We start from the raw sequence: 20711 nt of genomic DNA, 5'->3' as shown, positions 1-20711 counted from the left end.
ATCTGTTAACCTCCCCCATCAGCCGCAGGCACTGTGCTGTGCTCAGGTGATGGAGTATCATACCTGATCATTGTAAAGTGTTGTGATAATAAGTGACACTATATAAATATATGGGAGGAGACGATCCTGTACCTGTACCATATAAAACTACCTTGTAATTAAGTGGGAATTTACTAGACATGTACTACACCAGCAGTATCTACTATAATACTGCCTCCTATGTACAAGAATATAACTACTATAATACTGCTCCTATGTACAAGAATATAACTACTATAATACTGCTCCTATGTACAAGAATATAACTACTATAATACTGCTCCTATGTACAAGAATATAACTACTATAATACTGCCTCCTATGTACAAGAATATAACTACTATAATACTGCTCCTATGTACAAGAATATAACTACTATAATACTGCTCCTATGTACAAGAATATAACTACTATAATACTGCCTCCTATGTACAGGAGTATAACTACTATAATACTGCTCCTATGTACAAGAATATAACTACTATAATACTGCTCCTATGTACAAGAATATAACTACTATAATACTGCTCCTATGTACAAGAATATAACTACTATAATACTGCCTCCTATGTACAAGAATATAACTTCTATAATACTGCCTCCTATGTACAAGAATATAACTACTATAATACTGCTCCTATGTACAAGAATATAACTGCTATAATACTGCTCCTATGTGCAAGAATATAACTACTATAATACTGCTCCTATGTACAAGAATATAACTACTATAATACTGCTCCTATGTACAAGAATATAACTACTATAATACTGCCTCCTATGTACAGGAATATAACTACTATAATACTGCACCTATGTACAAGAATATAACTACTATAATACTGCTCCTATGTACAAGAATATAACTATTATAATACTGCTCCTATGTACAAGAATATAACTACTATAATACTGCTCCTATGTACAAGAATATAACTACTATAATACTGCTCCTATGTACAAGAATATAACTACTATAATACTGCCTCCTATGTACAAGAATATAACTATTATAATACTGCTCCTATGTACAAGAATATAACTACTATAATACTGCTCCTATGTACAAGAATATAACTACTATAATACTGCCTCCTATGTACAAGAATATAACTATTATAATACTGCTCCTATGTACAAGAATATAACTACTATAATACTGCCTCCTACGTACAAGAATATAACTACTATAATACTGCCTCCTATGTACAAGAATATAACTACTATAATACTGCCTCCTATGTACAAGAATATAACTACTATAATACTGCCTCCTATGTACAAGAATATAACTACTATAATACTGTCTCCTATGTACAAGAATATAACTGCTATAATACTGCTCCTATGTACAAGAATATAACTACTATAATACTGCTCCTATGTACAAGAATATAACTACTATAATACTGCTCCTATGTACAGGAATATAACTACTATAATACTGCCTCCTATGTACAGGAATATAACTACTATAATACTGCCTCCTATGTACAGGAATATAACTACTATAATACTGCTCCTATGTACAAGAATATAACTACTATAATACTGCTCCTATGTACAAGAATATAAGTACTATAATACTGCCCTATGTACAAGAATATAACTACTATAATACTGCTCCTATGTACAAGAATATAACTACTATAATACTGCTCCTATGTACAAGAATATAACTACTATAATACTGCTCCTATATACAAGAATATAACTACGATAATACTGCTCCTATGTACAAGAATATAACTACTATAATACTGCTCCTATGTACAAGAATATAACTACTATAATACTGCCTCCTATGTACAAGAATATAACTACTATAATACTGCTCCTATGTACAAGAATATAACTACTATAATACTGCCTCCTATGTACAAGAATATAACTACTATAATACTGCCTCCTATGTACAAGAATATAACTACTATAATACTGCTCCTATGTACAAGAATATAACTACTATAATACTGCTCCTATGTACAGTAATATAACTACTATAATACTGTCCCTATGTACAAGAATATAACTACTATAATACTGCTCCTATGTACAAGAATATAACTACTATAATACTGCTCCTATGTACAAGAATATAACTACTATAATACTGCTCCTATGTACAAGAATATAACTACTATAATACTGCTCCTATGTACAGTAATATAACTACTATAATACTGCTATGTACAAGAATATAACTACTATAATACTGCCTCCTATGTACAAGAATATAACTACTATAATACTGCCTCCTATGTACAAGAATATAACTACTATAATACTGCTCCTATGTACAAGAATATAACTACTATAATACTGCTCCTATGTACAGGAATATAACTACTATAATACTGCTCCTATGTATAAGAATATAACTACTATAATACTGCCTCCTATGTACAAGAATATAACTACTATAATACTGCTCCTATGTACAAGACTATAACTACTATAATACTGCCTCCTATGTACAAGAATATAACTACTATAATACTGCTCCTATGTACAAGAATATAACTACTATAATACTGCTCCTATGTACAAGAATATAACTACTATAATACTGCTCCTATGTACAAGACTATAACTACTATAATACTGCTCCTATGTACAAGAATATAACTACTATAATACTGCTCCTATGTACAAGAATATAACTACTATAATACTGCCTCCTATGTACAAGAATATAACTACTATAATACTGCTCTTATGTACAGGAATATAACTACTATAATACTGCCTCCTATGTACAAGAATATAACTACTATAATACTGCCTCCTATGTGCAGTAATGTGTCGGGTGATGATTTGATTGGTCAACATTGTCCTGTATTATTGTCTTGCTCACACAAGCTTTGCAGCTTCGGACTTGACTAGAGTGGCCTTTATACTATCTGTGCAGCTTGTCTGTGTACATCCTTATAAGTTATTAGATTGTATACTCCAATCACATCTAGAGCTGCAACCTTATTCCACATGGATTCATTAACATGTGTGCATCTGCTGGGTGACACTACAAGGTATTATATATGTAATACTCTAGTTACCTCCACAGCTGCGCTCATAATTCGGCTCTCTGGTAGAGGTATTTATCCTTAGTGTCAGACTACGTTACTGCCGCGTGTACACTACAACCCCCACTGTGCACACAGCATGTCACCTGCAGAGGGCAGCCGTTAGATGTGATGTCCTGCAGCCTGAGAGAAGAGAGCAGGAGGCCAACCAAGATGCAGCTCTGGATGTGACTGGAGTATAGGATGAAACTGAAGAGCAGAATAGTGAGTGCAGCTCTGAGTGAGACTGGAGTATCATAGGCGGTTTAGAAACACAATGATGAATGCAGCTCTGGATGTGAGTGGGGTATAAGATATGTTTTACCAATGGAATTCTGAGTGCTGCTCTGGAGGGGACTGGAGCGTAAGGTATGGTGTAATGGCAGATTAGTAAGTGCAGCTCTGAATGTGACCGGAACATAAGATATGATGTAAGCAGAATACTGAGTGCAACTTTGGATGTGACCTGAGTATTAGGGACAATGTAATAGCAGACTATTAATGGAGCTCTGGATGTGACTGGAGTATAAAAGACGATAGACTAGTTGATGCTGCTCTGGATATTAACGTAGGTGATGATGTAACAGTAGACTAGTTAATGCTGCTCTGGATGTGACCGGAGTATAAGTGATGATGTAATAGCAGACTAGTTAATGCTGCTCTGGATGTGACCGGAGTATAAATGATGATGTAACAGTAGACTAGTTGATGATGCTTTGGCTGTTACCGAAGTCTAAGTGATGTAACAGCAGAATATTGAGTACAGCTCTGGATGTGACCAGGATATAAGTGATGACATAACAGTAGAATACTGAGTGCAGCTCTGGATGTGACCAGGAAATAAGTGATGACATAACAGTAGAATACTGAGTGCAGCTCTGGATATGACTGGAATATAAGTGATGACGTAACAGTAGACTAGTTGAAGCAGCTCTGGATGTGACCACAGTATATGTGATGACGTAACAGTAGACTAGTTGATGCAGCTCTGGATGTGACCACAGTATATCTGATGATGTAGTGGCAGAATACGGAGTGCAGCTCTGGATGTGAGTGGAGCCACACTTTGCTGGCGGCTGCTCCGGACACGCTGCGGTACAGGGCGGTAATTTCCATCACCCGACCATAGTGCCGTTCTGTACTTTAGGAAAGCTGGGTGATCGCCCCAAGGAGTTTCTTGGCTCCTGGGGTGTCCTGGTTTGAGGGGGCGTTCCTGTTAGTCACCCCCTGCCTCCATTACTCACCCGCTCTCTCTCTTTCTGCAGATGGAGAGCGTCAGTGCATCCAAAGACATTGCCTCAGTCCCTAAGTGCCACATGTCCCCGAAAACCAGCGACCCTGTGCCTAATGGAGAGGTGGAGGCTCCCCGTGTCCAGCTGAAGCCCGAGACGCCCCCTCCAGAGCGAGGCAGCCCGGAGCCCACCCCTAGAGACAAGACCATGAACTACGAGGAGGAGGAGGAGGAGGAGGAGGGGGTGGACGCGGAGTCCATGCTGGAGAATGGGCGCTGCACCCTGAGTGACGACTCCCAGGACATGGAGCAGTACTCAACCAGTAAGAGGAGAGCGCAGAGGAGCCGGGAAGACAGCTACGAGAAAAGTGAGTAACAAACCCCCAGCTCTAGAATGTTTCCAGTCACTGACAGAAGCAGAGATCGTAACAATGCAGAGTTTTTCATTATACAATGACTGAGTTGCTATCCAGGCTCCTCCCCCTTAGAATTGCTCCTCCCCTTGACCTATTTGCGCCAGTCACCTGCAGGCCCAGTTGCTTGTATATGCAGTGTAAAGCATGGGGGAGAGGATCAAAGCAGCAGTCTAGGAGCCCAGTCACATGGAGTTTTTTGGATCAGATTTTGGCCCGTTTTCCATGTCAGAATCAGATCCAAAAACAACTCCAAGCAGCCACCCATTCATGTCAATGGTAAGTAGCGTGGTGGAGGGACGAGGTGGGGGTCTAAACCTCTGATGAGGCAGGAGGTATATCACCTACCTCAGACTCCAACAGGCAGTGTATCTAAGCTGGAGATACCGATCATAGATATGCTTAAATGGAGCAGAGCGGCTGTGTAAAGCATGGTGGAGGGACGAGGTGGGGGTCTAAACCTCTGATAAGGCAGGAGGTATATCACCTACCTCAGACTCCAACAGGCAGTGTATCTAAGCTGGAGATTCCGATCATAGATATGCTAAAATGGAGCAGAGCGGCTGTGTAAAGCATGGTGGAGGGACGAGGTGGGGGTCTAAACCTCTGATGAGGCAGGAGGTATATCACCTACCTCAGACTCCAACAGGCAGTGTATCTAAGCTGGAGATACCGATCATAGATATGCTTAAATGGAGCAGAGCGGCTGTGTAAAGCATGGTGGAGGGACGAGGTGGGGGTCTAAACCTCTGATGAGGCAGGAGGTATATCACCTACCTCAGACTCCAACAGGCAGTGTATCTAAGCTGGAGATTCCGATCATAGATATGCTAAAATGGAGCAGAGCGGCTGTGTAAAGCATGGTGGAGGGATGAGGTGGGGGTCTAAACCTCTGATGAGGCAGGAGGTATATCACCTACCTCAGACTCCAACAGGCAGTGTATCTAAGATGGAGATTCCGATCATAGATATTCTAAAATGGAGCAGAGCGGCTGTGTAAAGCATGGTGGAGGGACGAGGTGGGGGTCTAAACCTCTGATGAAGCAGGAGGTATATCACCTACCTCAGACTCCAACAGGCAGTGTATCTAAGCTGGAGATTCCGATCATAGATATGCTAAAATGGAGCAGAGTGGCTGTGTAAAGCATGGTGGAGGGACGAGGTGGGGGTCTAAACCTCTGATGAGGCAGGAGGTATATCACCTACCTCAGACTCCAACAGGCAGTGTATCTAAGCTGGAGATTCCGATCATAGATATGCTAAAATGGAGCAGAGCGGCTGTGTAAAGCATGGTGGAGGGACAAAGTGGCTCTCTGAACCTCTGATGAGACATGAGGTATATCAGACTACCTCAGAGTCTAATAGACAGCGCAGCTGAGCTGGAGTCACTGATCATAGCTGGAGCAGTGCTGCTGTGTAAAGCATGGTGGCGGGGCACCTGATGAGACTGATGATGTATCGGACTACCTCAGACTCCAAGAGACAATGCTAAAAAGCAAAAAAACAATCAGTGATTGAGACAGGAATGGTGGGGTCCCCGGGGGCCTCTGACCTATCAATCATCTTCTATATTGGGCTTGTATAGTGTTGTCAGGCAGCAGAGAGCGTAGGTGTCGTCACAGTGTGTCCTCTTCTGATCTGCACTCTATTCTCTTCCTTTCAGATAAAGAAGAAAAAGAAGATGAGGACTCGGACTCCCCCAAATCAGAGGTGAGGCCCGGATGAGTTCTGTAGTGTCCAGCGCTCTCGGTGTCACTGTAAATAAAGCTTATTGAAGACGCCTCTGTAGGCACTGGCAGTATGTAACAAAGTAAAAAGGCGGCCTACATGTCAGCCAATCAGAGGCGATTTAAAGGGACTGTCCATTCATTACCCCCATGATGCATCATGTCTGTGGGCGGAGCTTAGCTGATGTCTGACAGCTGTTGCCTGTGTATGGAAAGGGGACTAACATAAGGGGGCGTGACACATCCTGTTGTCATGGTGACAGCTATTTGCTCCTGTGTGGGTATCAGACTGTGACAGCAGGGGGCGCTGTGTGGGATGGAGCGCAAACAGACATCTGATTTCACCCGGGAATTTTCCTTTAATATTTTATTTAAACGGGATTGGGGGGGAGGCGCTCAGGCAGGTGGGGTGGTGGCTGCACAGTCGGTGGTCCCGATTTATTGAGGTGGTCTTTTTTTTTTTTGCGCAGGGTTACCGCCGCCGCCTGCGTGGAGGGCTGGGCTGGGAGTCTGGTCTGCGTCAGAGGCCTATGCCAAGGCTGCCATTCCAGGCGGGGGACCCCTATTACGTCAGCAAGAGGAAGAGAGATGAGTGGCTGGCCCGATGGAAGAAAGAGGTAGGGGCACATTGCAGGCACCCCTTCATCCCTGCGGGGGGGGCTCTGCTCAGGCACCACTGTCACCATCCCTGTATCTGCTTCACCACAGTCAACAAGTAAACTGAGTGGGGCCACCAGGGAACGCCCCCGTAACTTTGGGGCAGGGCTTGCGGTAGCCACGCCCATTTCATGGTCCGGCTTAGTGGGTAAAGCCTGAAACGTATGGGCTCCTGGGAGGTTTAGGTCACGTGATGCTGGGACCGGTATTCGCCCCCATCACTCAGCAGTCCTCTCCTCTTCATCACGGGCAGGATTACTGTGGGAGATAAACACAGGATTCACCATTGACAATAGTTGGTGTCACAGCTCACCTCCTCCCCCTCCCTGCACAATGCAGAGGTCACAGAGCACGCCCATAGAAGTCAAGGAGTCCCCTCCAGTCCTCTGTGTCTTCAGTCCATGTGGCTGCTGTAGATGGAGGGCAGGACGAAGGTGTGTCCCTCAGTGCTCCGGGAAAGCTGGGTGGCATCCATCTTCCCTGCAGTGTTGATGATTACTGCCCCACAGCGCCCCCTGCTGACTGAGACTTCTAGTGTCATTATCTAGGTCTATTTTGCAGTCAATGTTCTCTCTTTTGCAGTCACTTCCAGCTCTTTTGGATCGGTCCTCTCTTTTTAGCAGTCAGTGGAGTCTCTTTAGCAGTTAGTGGTGTCTCTTTAGCCGTCAGTGCTGTCTCTTTGGCAGTTGATGTTCTCTCTTTTGCAGTCAGTATTACCGTTTTTGCAGTCAGTGTTGTCTCTGTTCTCTCCTTAGCACTTGCTACTGTCTCCTTTCTGTTCTCTTTGTCATCTCTTTAGCAGTCTGTGCTGTCTCTTTAGCAGTCACTGGTGTTTATTTTGCATTCAATTTTCTCTCTTTAGCAGTCAGTGTTGTCTCTTTAGCAGTCTGTGTTCTCTTTAGCAGTCTGTGCTCTCTTTAGTAGTCTGTGCTCTCTTTAGTAGTCTGTGCTCTCTTTAGCAGTCAGTGTTGTCTCTTTAGCAGTCTGTGCTCTCTTTAGTAGTCAGTGTTGTCTCTAGCAGTCTGTGCTCTCTTTAGCAGTCTGTGCTCTCTTTAGCAGTCTGTGCTCTCTTTAGCAGTCTGTGCTCTCTTTAGCAGTCTGTGCTCTCTTTAGCAGTCTGTGCTCTCTTTAGCAGTCTGTGCTCTCTTTAGCAGTATGTGCTCTCTTTAGCAGTCTGTGCTCTCTTTAGTAGTCAGTGTTGTCTCTTTAGTAGTCTGTGCTCTCTTTAGCAGTCAGTGTTGTCTCTAGCAGTCTGTGCTCTCTTTAGCAGTCAGTGTTGTCTCTTTAGTAGTATGTGCTCTCTTTAGCAGTCAGTGCTCTCTTTAGTAGTCTGTGCTCTCTTTAGCAGTCAGTGTTGTCTCTTTAGCAGTCTGTACTCTCTTTAGTAGTCAGTGTTGTCTCTAGCAGTCTGTGCTCTCTTTAGCAGTCAGTGCTGTCTCTTTAGCAGTCAGTGCTCTCTTTAGTAGTCTGTGCTTTCTTTAGTAGTCTGTGCTCTCTCTAGCAGTCAGTGTTGTCTCTTTAGTAGTCAGTGCTGTCTCTAGCAGTCTGTGCTCTCTTTAGTAGTCTGTGCTCTCTTTAGCAGTCTGTGCTCTCTTTAGCAGTCTGTGCTCTCTTTAGTAGTCTGTGCTCTCTTTAGCAGTCTGTGCTCTCTTTAGCAGTCTGTGCTCTCGTTAGCAGTCTGTGCTCTCTTTAGCAGTCTGTGCTCTCTTTAGCAGTCTGTGCTCTCTTTCGCAGTCTGTGCTCTCTTTAGTAGTCTGTGCTCTCTTTAGTAGTCAGTGTTGTCTCTTTAGTAGTCTGTGTTGTCTCTTTAGCAGTCTGTGTTGTCTCTTTAGTAGTCTGTGTTGTCTCTTTAGCAGTCTGTGCTCTCTTTAGCAGTCTGTGCTCTCTTTAGCAGTCTGTGCTCTCTTTAGTAGTCAGTGTTGTCTCTTTAGCAGTCTGTGCTCTCTTTAGCAGTCTGTGCTCTCTTTAGCAGTCTGTGCTCTCTTTAGCAGTCTGTGCTCTCTTTAGTAGTCAGTGTTGTCTCTTTAGCAGTCTGTGCTCTCTTTAGCAGTCTGTGCTCTCTTTAGTAGTCAGTGTTGTCTCTAGCAGTCTGTGCTCTCTTTAGCAGTCTGTGCTCTCTTTAGCAGTCTGTGCTCTCTTTAGCAGTCTGTGCTCTCTTTAGCAGTCTGTGCTCTCTTTAGTAGTCAGTGTTGTCTCTAGCAGTCTGTGCTCTCTTTAGCAGTCTGTGCTCTCTTTAGCAGTCTGTGCTCTCTTTAGCAGTCTGTGCTCTCTTTAGTAGTCTGTGCTCTCTTTAGTAGTCTGTGCTCTCTTTAGCAGTCAGTGTTGTCTCTTTAGCAGTCTGTGCTCTCTTTAGTAGTCAGTGTTGTCTCTAGCAGTCTGTGCTCTCTTTAGCAGTCTGTGCTCTCTTTAGCAGTCTGTGCTCTCTTTAGCAGTCTGTGCTCTCTTTAGCAGTCTGTGCTCTCTTTAGCAGTCTGTGCTCTCTTTAGCAGTCTGTGCTCTCTTTAGCAGTCAGTGTTGTCTCTTTAGCAGTCTGTGCTCTCTTTAGCAGTCTGTGCTCTCTTTAGCAGTCTGTGCTCTCTTTAGTAGTCTGTGCTCTCTTTAGTAGTCTGTGCTCTCTTTAGCAGTCAGTGTTGTCTCTTTAGTAGTCTGTGCTCTCTTTAGCAGTCTGTGCTCTCTTTAGCAGTCTGTGCTCTCTTTAGTAGTCTGTGCTCTCTTTAGTAGTCTGTGCTCTCTTTAGTAGTCTGTGCTCTCTTTAGTAGTCTGTGCTCTCTTTAGCAGTCTGTGCTCTCTTTAGTAGTCAGTGTTGTCTCTAGCAGTCTGTGCTCTCTTTAGTAGTCAGTGTTGTCTCTAGCAGTCTGTGCTCTCTTTAGCAGTCTGTGCTCTCTTTAGCAGTCTGTGCTCTCTTTAGCAGTCTGTGCTCTCTTTAGCAGTCTGTGATCTCTTTAGCAGTCTGTGATCTCTTTAGCAGTCTGTGCTCTCTTTAGCAGTCAGTGCTCTCTTTAGTAGTCTGTGCTCTCTTTAGCAGTCTGTGCTCTCTTTAGTAGTCTGTGCTCTCTTTAGCAGTCTGTGCTCTCTTTAGCAGTCTGTGCTCTCTTTAGCAGTCTGTGCTCTCTTTAGCAGTCTGTGCTCTCTTTAGTAGTCTGTGCTCTCTTTAGCAGTCTGTGCTCTCTTTAGCAGTCTGTGCTCTCTTTAGCAGTCTGTGCTCTCTTTAGCAGTCTGTGCTCTCTTTAGTAGTCTGTGCTCTCTTTAGCAGTCTGTGCTCTCTTTAGCAGTCTGTGCTCTCTTTAGCAGTCTGTGCTCTCGTTAGCAGTCTGTGCTCTCGTTAGCAGTCTGTGCTCTCTTTAGCAGTCTGTGCTCTCTTTAGCAGTCTGTGCTCTCTTTAGCAGTCTGTGCTCTCTTTAGTAGTCTGTGCTCTCTTTAGCAGTCTGTGCTCTCTTTAGCAGTCTGTGCTCTCTTTAGCAGTCTGTGCTCTCTTTAGCAGTCTGTGCTCTCTTTAGCAGTCTGTGCTCTCTTTAGCAGTCTGTGCTCTCTTTAGCAGTCTGTGCTCTCTTTAGCAGTCTGTGCTCTCTTTAGTAGTCTGTGCTCTCTTTAGCAGTCTGTGCTCTCTTTAGCAGTCTGTGCTCTCGTTAGCAGTCTGTGCTCTCTTTAGCAGTCTGTGCTCTCTTTAGCAGTCTGTGCTCTCTTTAGTAGTCTGTGCTTTCTTTAGTAGTCTGTGTTGTCTCTTTAGTAGTCTGTATTGTCTCTTTAGTAGTCTGTGTTGTCTCTTTAGCAGTCTGTGTTGTCTCTTTAGTAGTCTGTGTTGTCTCTTTAGCAGTCTGTGCTCTCTTTAGCAGTCTGTGCTCTCTTTAGTAGTCTGTGCTCTCTTTAGCAGTCTGTGCTCTCTTTAGCAGTCTGTGCTCTCTTTAGCAGTCTGTGCTCTCTTTAGTAGTCTGTGCTCTCTTTAGCAGTCTGTGCTCTCTTTAGCAGTCAGTGCTGTCTCTTTAGCAGTCTGTGCTCTCCTTAGTAGTCAGTGTTGTCTCTTTAGCAGTCTGTGCTCTCTTTAGCAGTCTGTGCTCTCTTTAGAAGTCTGTGCTCTCTTTAGAAGTCTGTGCTCTCTTTAGCAGTCTGTGCTCTCTTTAGCAGTCTGTGTTGTCTCTTTAGCAGTCTGTGCTCTCTTTAGCAGTCTGTGCTCTCTTTAGCAGTCTGTGCTCTCTTTAGTAGTCTGTGCTCTCTTTAGTAGTCTGTGCTCTCTTTAGCAGTCTGTGCTCTCTTTAGTAGTCTGTGCTCTCTTTAGCAGTCTGTGCTCTCTTTAGCAGTCTGTGCTCTCTTTAGCAGTCTGTGCTCTCTTTAGTAGTCAGTGTTGTCTCTTTAGCAGTCTGTGCTCTCTTTAGCAGTCTGTGCTCTCTTTAGCAGTCTGTGCTCTCTTTAGTAGTCAGTGTTGTCTCTTTAGCAGTCTGTGCTCTCTTTAGCAGTCTGTGCTCTCTTTAGCAGTCTGTGCTCTCTTTAGTAGTCTGTGCTCTCTTTAGTAGTCAGTGTTGTCTCTTTAGCAGTCAGTGCTGTCTCTTTAGCAGTCAGTGCTGTCTCTTTAGCAGTCAGTGCTGTCTCTTTAGTAGTCTGTGTTGTCTCTTTAGCAGTCTGTGCTCTCCTTAGTAGTCAGTGTTGTCTCTTTAGCAGTCTGTGCTCTCTTTAGTAGTCTGTGTTGTCTCTTTAGCAGTCTGTGCTCTCTTTAGCAGTCTGTGCTCTCTTTAGCAGTCTGTGCTCTCTTTAGCAGTCTGTGCTCTCTTTAGTAGTCAGTGCTGTCTCTTTAGTGTCAGTGTTGTCTCTTTAGCAGTCAGTGTTGTCTCTTTAGTAGTCTGTGCTGTCTCTTTAGTGTCAGTGTTGTCTCTTTAGCAGTCAGTGTTGTCTCTTTAGCAGTCTGTGCTCTCTTTAGTAGTCTGTGCTCTCTTTAGTAGTCTGTGCTCTCTTTAGCAGTCTGTGCTCTCTTTAGCAGTCTGTGCTGTCTCTTTAGCAGTCTGTGCTCTCTTTAGCAGTCAGTGCTGTCTCTTTAGCAGTCTGTGCTCTCTTTAGCAGTCAGTGCTGTCTCTTTAGCAGTCTGTGCTCTCTTTAGCAGTCAGTGCTGTCTCTTTAGCAGTCAGTGCTGTCTCTTTAGCAGTCAGTGCTGTCTCTTTAGCAGTCAGTGCTGTCTCTTTAGCAGTCAGTGCTGTCTCTTTAGCAGTCTGTGCTCTCTTTAGCAGTCTGTGCTCTCCTTAGTAGTCAGTGTTGTCTCTTTAGCAGTCTGTTCTCTCTTTAGCAGTCAGTGTTGTCTCTTTAGCAGTCTGTGCTCTCTTTAGCAGTCTGTGCTCTCCTTAGTAGTCAGTGTTGTCTCTTTAGCAGTCTGTGCTTTCTTTAGCAGTCAGTGTTGTCTCTTTAGCAGTCTGTGCTCTCTTTAGTAGTCAGTGTTGTCTCTTTAGCAGTTTGTGCTCTCTTTAGCAGTCAGTGCTGTCTCTTTAGCAGTCAGTGCTGTCTCTTTAGTAGTCTGTGTTGTCTCTTTAGCAGTCTGTGCTCTCTTTAGCAGTCTGTGCTCTCTTTAGCAGTCTGTGCTCTCTTTAGCAGTCTGTGCTCTCTTTAGTAGTCAGTGTTGTCTCTTTAGCAGTCTGTGCTCTCTTTAGTAGTCAGTGCTGTCTCTTTAGTAGTCAGTGTTGTCTCTTTAGCAGTCAGTGTTGTCTCTTTAGTAGTCTGTGCTCTCTTTAGCAGTCTGTGCTCTCTTTAGTAGTCTGTGCTCTCTTTAGTAGTCTGTGCTTTCTTTAGTAGTCTGTGCTCTCTTTAGCAGTCTGTGCTGTCTCTTTAGCAGTCAGTGTTGTCTCTTTAGCAGTCTGTGCTCTCTTTAGTAGTCTGTGCTCTCTTTAGCAGTCTGTGCTCTCTTTAGTAGTCAGTGTTGTCTCTTTAGCAGTCAGTGTTGTCTCTTTAGTAGTCTGTGCTCTCTTTAGCAGTCTGTGCTCTCTTTAGCAGTCTGTGCTCTCTTTAGTAGTCTGTGCTTTCTTTAGCAGTCTGTGCTGTCTCTTTAGCAGTCTGTGCTCTCTTTAGCAGTCAGTGCTGTCTCTTTAGCAGTCTGTGCTCTCTTTAGCAGTCTGTGCTCTCTTTAGCAGTCTGTGCTCTCTTTAGCAGTCTGTGCTCTCTTTAGCAGTCAGTGCTGTCTCTTTAGCAGTCTGTGCTTTCTTTAGTAGTCTGTGTTGTCTCTTTAGCAGTCTGTGCTCTCTTTAGTAGTCAGTGCTGTCTCTTTAGCAGTCAGTGTTGTCTCTTTAGTAGTCTGTGCTCTCTTTAGTAGTCTGTGCTCTCTTTAGCAGTCTGTGCTCTCTTTAGCAGTCTGTGCTCTCTTTAGTAGTCTGTGCTCTCTTTAGCAGTCTGTGCTCTCTTTAGCAGTCTGTGCTCTCTTTAGCAGTCTGTGCTCTCTTTAGTAGTCAGTGCTCTCTTTAGCAGTCTGTGCTCTCTTTAGCAGTCTGCTCTCTTTAGCAGTCTGTGCTTTCTTTAGCAGTCAGTGTTGTCTCTTTAGTAGTCTGTGCTCTCTTTAGTAGTCTGTGCTCTCTTTAGCAGTCAGTGTTGTCTCTTTAGCAGTCTGTGCTCTCTTTAGCAGTCTGTGCTCTCTTTAGCAGTCTGTGCTCTCTTTAGCAGTCTGTGCTCTCTTTAGCAGTCTGTGCTCTCTTTAGCAGTCTGTGCTCTCTTTAGCAGTCTGTGCTCTCTTTAGCAGTCTGTGCTCTCTTTAGCAGTCTGTGCTTTCTTTAGCAGTCAGTGTTGTCTCTTTAGTAGTCTGTGCTCTCTTTAGTAGTCTGTGCTCTCTTTAGTAGTCTGTGCTCTCTTTAGTAGTCAGTGCTGTCTCTTTAGTAGTCAGTGCTGTCTCTTTAGTAGTCAGTGCTGTCTCTTTAGTAGTCAGTGCTGTCTCTTTAGTAGTCAGTGCTGTCTCTTTAGTTGTCAGTGCTGTCTCTTTAGTAGTCTGTGCTCTCTTTAGCAGTCTGTGCTCTCTTTAGCAGTCTGTGCTCTCTTTAGCAGTCTGTGCTCTCTTTAGCAGTCTGTGCTCTCTTTAGCAGTCTGTGCTCTCTCTAGCAGTCTGTGCTCTCTTTAGTAGTCTGTGCTCTCTTTAGCAGTCTGTGCTCTCTTTAGCAGTCTGTGCTCTCTTTAGCAGTCTGTGCTCTCTTTAGCAGTCTGTGCTTTCTTTAGCAGTCTGTGCTTTCTTTAGCAGTCAGTGTTGTCTCTTTAGTAGTCTGTGCTCTCTTTAGTAGTCTGTGCTCTCTTTAGTAGTCAGTGCTGTCTCTTTAGTAGTCAGTGCTGTCTCTTTAGTAGTCAGTGCTGTCTCTTTAGTAGTCAGTGCTGTCTCTTTAGTTGTCAGTGCTGTCTCTTTAGTAGTCTGTGCTCTCTTTAGTAGTCAGTGTTGTCTCTTTAGCAGTCTGTGCTCTCTTTAGCAGTCTGTGCTCTCTCTAGTAGTCTGTGCTGTCTCTTTAGTAGTCTGTGCTTTCTTTAGCAGTCAGTGCTGTCTCTTTAGTAGTCTGTGCTCTCTTTAGTAGTCTGTGCTTTCTTTAGCAGTCAGTGCTGTCTCTTTAGTAGTCTGTGCTCTCTTTAGTAGTCTGTGCTTTCTTTAGCAGTCAGTGCTGTCTCTTTAGTAGTCTGTGCTTTCTTTAGCAGTCAGTGCTGTCTCTTTAGTAGTCTGTGCTCTCTTTAGTAGTCTGTGCTTTCTTTAGCAGTCAGTGCTGTCTCTTTAGTAGTCTGTGCTTTCTTTAGCAGTCAGTGCTGTCTCTTTAGTAGTCAGTGCTCTCTTTAGTAGTCAGTGCTCTCTTTAGTAGTCTGTGCTGTCTCTACAGTAGTCAGTGCTCTCTTTAGTAGTCTGTGCTCTCTTTAGCAGTCAGTGCTGTCTCTTTAGTAGTCTGTGCTCTCTTTAGTAGTCTGTGCTTTCTTTAGCAGTCAGTGCTGTCTCTACAGTAGTCAGTGCTCTTTATCAGACAGTGCAGTCTCTTTTACAGCCTGCTCTCACTTTTGAGATCTGTCTTATCTGTTTATTAGTAAGTGCTGTCTTATAGTTTGTTCTCTCTTTAGCAATCATTGCAGTCTCTTTTGTAGCCTGTTCTCTCTGTAGCAGTCTGTTCTCTGTTTAGCACAGTGCTGTTTCTTTAGCAGCCTGATCTCACATTAGCAGTCAGTGCTGTCTCTAATGTAGTCAGTGCTGTCTCTAATGTAGTCAGTGCTGTCTCTAATGTAGTCAGTGCTGTCTCTAATGTAGTCAGTGCTGTCTCTAATGTAGTCAGTGCTGTCTCTTGTGCATTCTGTTCTCTCTTTAGCAGTTGAGGCTGTCTTTTTAGCTATCAATGAAGTCTCTTTAGCAGTTGGGTCTGTCTCTTTTGCAGTTTGTTCTCTCTGTAGAAATCAGTGCAGTCTCTTTAGCAGTTGAGACAGTCTCTTTTGCAGGTTGTTGTCTCAAGCAGTTGGTGCTGTCTCTTTAGTAGTCAGTGTGTGGTGTCTCTTAAGCAGCCATGGTTTTTGCAGCCTGTTCTCACTTTTATAGGCAGTTCTGTCTCTTTTGCAGACCTGACTGTCTCTGTGTGACTGTCGGGGGTCGTACTTTGTGGCTGTCTCTGTGTGACTGTCGGGGGTCGTCCTTTGTGGCTGTCTGTGTGACTGTCGGGGGCGCTGTCTCTGTGTGACTGTCGGGGGCGCTGTCTCTGTGTGACTGTCAGGGGCGCTGTCTCTGTGTGACTGTCAGGGGCGCTGTCTCTGTGTGACTGTCAGGGGCGCTGTCTCTGTGTGACTGTCGGGGGCGCTGTCTCTGTGTGACTGTCGGGGGCGCTGTCTCTGTGTGACTGTTGGGGCGCTCTTTGTGGATGTCTCTGTGTGACTGTCGGGGGCGCTGTCTCTGTGTGACTGTTGGGGCGCTCTTTGTGGATGTCTCTATGTGACTGTCGGGGGTGCTGTCTCTATGTGACTGTCGGGGCGCTCTCTGTAGCTGTCTCCTTCAGAGGCCGGGGCCCAGTCGGGAATCTCCAGTGCACAATGACTTGTACTACAGACACATCTCTGGCGTCTCCATGGTAACCAGCGCTGCGCAGCGACACCGCCGGAATCAAGGTGTCTTTTTATAGAACATTTTGCTCCAATCGTTTCCTGCGCTCAGGGGCCCCGCTCTGTGCAGCCGCGGAGGGTACGCTTAACCCTCGCCTGCCTGTATAGTAAGAGCGTGTTTACACCTTCATGGGGACCATATGTGCGGGACACGGACCGGACGACTGCTGGGACCATTACTTCCACTGGTCTCCAGGACTGTCTACCATGGAAAACCCATGTGCTAATTACCCTGTAGAAATGAATGGGAGCTATGTGTACCTCCTCACCGGCCTCTGTACCTCCTCACCGCTCTCTGTAGCTCCTCACCGGCCTCTGTAAGCTCCTCACCGCTCTCTGTAGCTCCTCACCGCTCTCTGTAGCTCCTCGCCGCTCTCTGTATCTCCTCACCGCTCTCTGTAGCTCCTCTCCGCTCTCTGTATCTCCTCACCGCTCTCTGTAGCTCCTCACCGCTCTCTGTAGCTCCTCGCCGCTCTCTGTAGCTCCTCGCCGCTCTCTGTAGCTCCTCGCCGCTCTCTGTAGCTCCTCGCCACTCTCTGTAGCTCCTCACCGCTCTCTGTAGCTCCTCACCGCTCTCTGTAGCTCCTCACCGCTCTCTGTAGCTCCTCACCGCTCTCTGTAGCTCCTCACCGCTCTCTGTAGCTCCTCACCGCTCTCTGTAGCTCCTCACCGGCCTCTGTAGCTCCTCGCCGCTCTCTGTATCTCCTCACCGCTCTCTGTATCTCCTCACCGCTCTCTGTATCTCCTCACCGCTCTCTGTAGCTCCTCACCGCTCTCTGTAGCTCCTCACCGCTCTCTGTAAGCTCTTCGCCGCTCTCTGTACCTCCTCACCGCTCTCTGTAGCTCCTCACCGCTCTCTGTAGCTCCTCGCCGCTCTCTGTAGCTCCTCGCCGCTCTCTGTAGCTCCTCCCCGCTCTCTGTATCTCCTCGCCGCTCTCTGTATCTCCTCCCCGCTCTCTGTAGCTCCTCGCCGCTCTCTGTAGCTCCTCGCCGCTCTCTGTATCTCCTCGCCGCTCTCTGTAGCTCCTCGCCGCTCTCTGTATCTCCTCACCGCTCTCTGTATCTCCTCACCGCTCTCTGTAGCTCCTCGCCGCTCTCTGTATCTCCTCGCCGCTCTCTGTATCTCCTCGCCGCTCTCTGTACCTCCTCGCCGCTCTTGGCCCTTGAGGTTGGTACGGGGGGAAGTGGGGTACAAGTTCATCTCTCACATTGGTGGCATATCGATAGGATGGTCCCACCTCTGAGATCCGCACCTATCTCTAGAATGGGACCCCCAAACTGAATCTACCATCTACCTCCATGGGAGTGCTAAAAATAGTCTTTTCTATAGAGGTGAGTGGACAGCATGCCGCGCTTGCAGTATTCTCATTGTAGAGATAGGTGTGGGTCCCAGAGGTGGCACCTGCACCTATCTAATATTGGTGGCCTGACCTAGTGATAGTCCATCAGTGTGTGAGATGAGACGACTCCTTTAAAAGATTTGAGCAATTGCAGAGTGATTCGGACCTAGAAGTGACCTAGAGGTATCATCTCTTGCTCTGGTAAGGGGGCTATGTCCACACCAGTCCTGATCCCCCTCTGTTCCATTTGCTTTCTGGTGACTTATGGCAGTGAAGGGTTACTGTCAGTATTCCTGGTAGTCTAGGGCAGTCTATGGTTCAGTAGACCTTGTGTTCTGTCTAAGGACAGTGAGAGGGGAAAATGTCAGGATCCCTAGTGGTCTAGGGCAGTGAAGGGTCACTCCCACTAAGTCCTGCAAAGCTGGGTGTGTCCTGCATGAATGCATGTGCTGAGGTTTCCTCCAGCTCTGTAGCAGACTGCCTCTCTGTGTCGCACAGACTTGCCCGTTGTAGCAAAATCCACAGTCCAGCAGTGCTCGGCGGACTACGCTGTAAGTCAGTGGGGTCTGTAAGTTGGCACAAGTGGCTATTATCTAGCATTTATGGGGGTCACCTTACTGACCCCCAACAGCAGATGTCGAGAGTAAGAAAGGTCAGCCATGTTGGATTTCAACAGGAGATAAGAGGAGTCTGATTCCCCTCTCTATGTTGGAAAGACATGCATGCTCAGCCGATCTAAGAGTGCATGTGTATAGAGTGGTGGGGAGGAATCTAAGGCCACCTTTATAAGTCGTTCACACTGCCTTTTGCTATCCTAACTGTAAATGCAGCTCTGGATGTGACTGGAGACTAGATGGAAGATCAGCATGAGGCCTCATGTACAGGTCAGAGCTGTGAGCAGGGGCAGAGGTGCTCCGAGTGCCCCGAACGCTCAGTCTGCCCTGTTCAGTCATAGAGGAGGGCAGCGTTGTTTGTGCAGATTGGTCACTATATGGCGCCATGTCTGTCCCCACTGTCCACAGAGCAGCCATTTATAACCAGTGACTGGGGGCTGGTCCGCCGATGAGTGCTCTGAGCCCTCTGGGCAGAGGGAGTCAATATGGTTCTCCAGCCTGGAACGCACTCGGGGGGCTTATTAATTGTATTTCCACCATTTAACTGAATCCCTTCCCTTGTGGCTTGTTAATAGTAAGTTGGGGGGGGCTGACCCCCCACTCTAATTAAAGAGCTCATCTCACATTGCAGCAGGGGAATCAGTGCAGGGCGTCCTCGGGATCCGGGATGGGAAAGGGACGAGGCTCAGCTGCTCCGCCATTCACGTGAGAGGCCCCAGACAGCCGACAACTCTCACTGGCCTCCCTCAAACTAATGGGGGTTATCTATATTATTAATGGATTTAGAAAAGTTCAATTAGATAATAATCCGTCACCCCGAGTGCAAACCTGGCATGATGCAAGTGTCCCTATCATGTGATTTGGGCAATGACCATCATCCCAGTGCATGTACCTACTCATGTACAGTACACCGCCTCTCCCTCGCAGCATCAAGATGGAAAGATGGGGTCACCTTAGAGACGTCAGTAAGGACTCGTGATGGCGGGGGACACTGACAGCACCTCCTGCATGTTATGTGTGTGTGCTGGTGCTATATAAGACATTAAGAGCTTGTGATGGCGGGGGACACTGACAGCATCTGCTGCATGTTATGTGTGTGTGCCGGTGCTATATAAGACATCAAGGGCTCCTGATGGCGGGGGACACTGACAGCACCTCCTGCATGTTATGTGTGTGCCGGTGCTATATAAGACATTAAGGGCTCGTGATGGCGGGGGACACTGACAGCATCTCCTGCACATCATGTAGCATGCAGAGTGTGTGTGCTGGTGCTATAGAAGACATTAAGGGCTCGTGATGGCGGGGACACTGACAGCATCTCCTGCATGTTATGTGTGTGCCGGTGCTATATAAGACATTAAGGGCTCGTGATGGCGGGGGACACTGACAGCATCTCCTGCACATCATGTAGCATGCAGAGTGTGTGTGCTGGTGCTATATAAGACATTAAGAGCTTGTGATGGCGGGAGACACTGACAGCACCTCCTGCATGTTATGTGTGTGTGCTGGTGCTATATAAGACATTAAGAGCTCGTGATGGCGGGGGACACTGACAGCACCTCCTGCATGTTATGTGTGTGTTCTGGTGATATATAAGACATTAAGAGCTCGTGATGGCGGGGGACACTGACAGCACCTCCTGCATGTTATGTGTGTGTGCTGGTGCTTTATAAGACATTAAGAGCTTGTGATGGCGGGGGACACTGACAGCACCTCCTGCATGTTGTGTGTGTGTGCTGGTGCTATATAAGACATTAAGAGCTTGTGATAGCGGGGGACACTGACAGCACCTCCTGCATGTTATGTGTGTGTGCTGGTGCTATATTAGACATTAAGAGCTTGTGATGGCGGGGGACACTGACAGCACCTCCTGCATGTTATGTGTGTGTGCTGGTGATATATAAGACATTAAGAGCTTGTGATGGCGGGGGACACTGACGGCACCTCCTGCATGTTATGTGTGTGTGCTGGTGATATATAAGACATTAAGAGCTTGTGATGGCGGGGGACACTGACGGCACCTCCTGCATGTTATGTGTGTGTGCTGGTGCTATATAAGACATTAAGAGCTTGTGATGGCGGGGGACACTGACGGCACCCTCCTGCATGTTATGTGTGTGTTCTGGTGCTATATTAGACATTAAGAGCTTGTGTTGGCGGGGGACACTGACAGCACCTCCTGCATGTTATGTGTGTGTGCTGGTGCTATATAAGACATTAAGAGCTTGTGATGGCGGGGGACACTGACAGCACCTCCTGCATGTTATGTGTGTGTGCTGGTGCTATATAAGACATTAAGGGCTTGTGATGGCGGGCACACTGACAGCACCTCCTGCATGTTATGTGTGTGTGCCGGTGCTATATAAGACATTAAGAGCTTGTGTTGGCGGGGGACACTGACAGCACCTCCTGCATGTTATGTGTGTGTGCTGGTGATATACACTGCTCAAAAAAATAAAGGGAACACAAAAATAACACATCCTAGATCTGAATTAATTAAATATTATTCTGAAATACTTTGTTCTTTACATAGTTAAATGTGCTGACCACAAAATCACACAAAAATTA

General features: G+C 46.0%; 1 protein-coding gene across 10 annotated transcripts in view; it reads left to right on the top strand.

The window, feature by feature from the left end:
• Positions 1–20711, top strand: part of DNMT3A (DNA methyltransferase 3 alpha) — a 152662-nt gene that overhangs the window by 60065 nt on the left and 71886 nt on the right. For 9 of the 10 annotated variants that reach the window (XR_005778075.1, XR_005778076.1, XR_005778072.1 and 6 more), the window contains exons 4-6: positions 4367–4700; positions 6409–6455; positions 6943–7089. Coding sequence is in view for 1 of the 10 variants with exons in the window: in XM_040427017.1 (XP_040282951.1) it covers positions 4367–4700; positions 6409–6455; positions 6943–7089 (528 nt within the window). In the remaining 9 variants the exon portion in view is untranslated. The remainder of the gene's footprint in view (positions 1–4366; positions 4701–6408; positions 6456–6942; positions 7090–20711) is intronic. The other variant, XR_005778077.1, reaches the window with a different exon arrangement.

This window comes from Bufo bufo, chromosome 4 (assembly GCF_905171765.1).
Source record: "Bufo bufo chromosome 4, aBufBuf1.1, whole genome shotgun sequence".
Classification (NCBI taxonomy): domain Eukaryota; kingdom Metazoa; phylum Chordata; class Amphibia; order Anura; family Bufonidae; genus Bufo; species Bufo bufo.
This window is presented reverse-complemented; position numbering and strand designations above follow the sequence as displayed.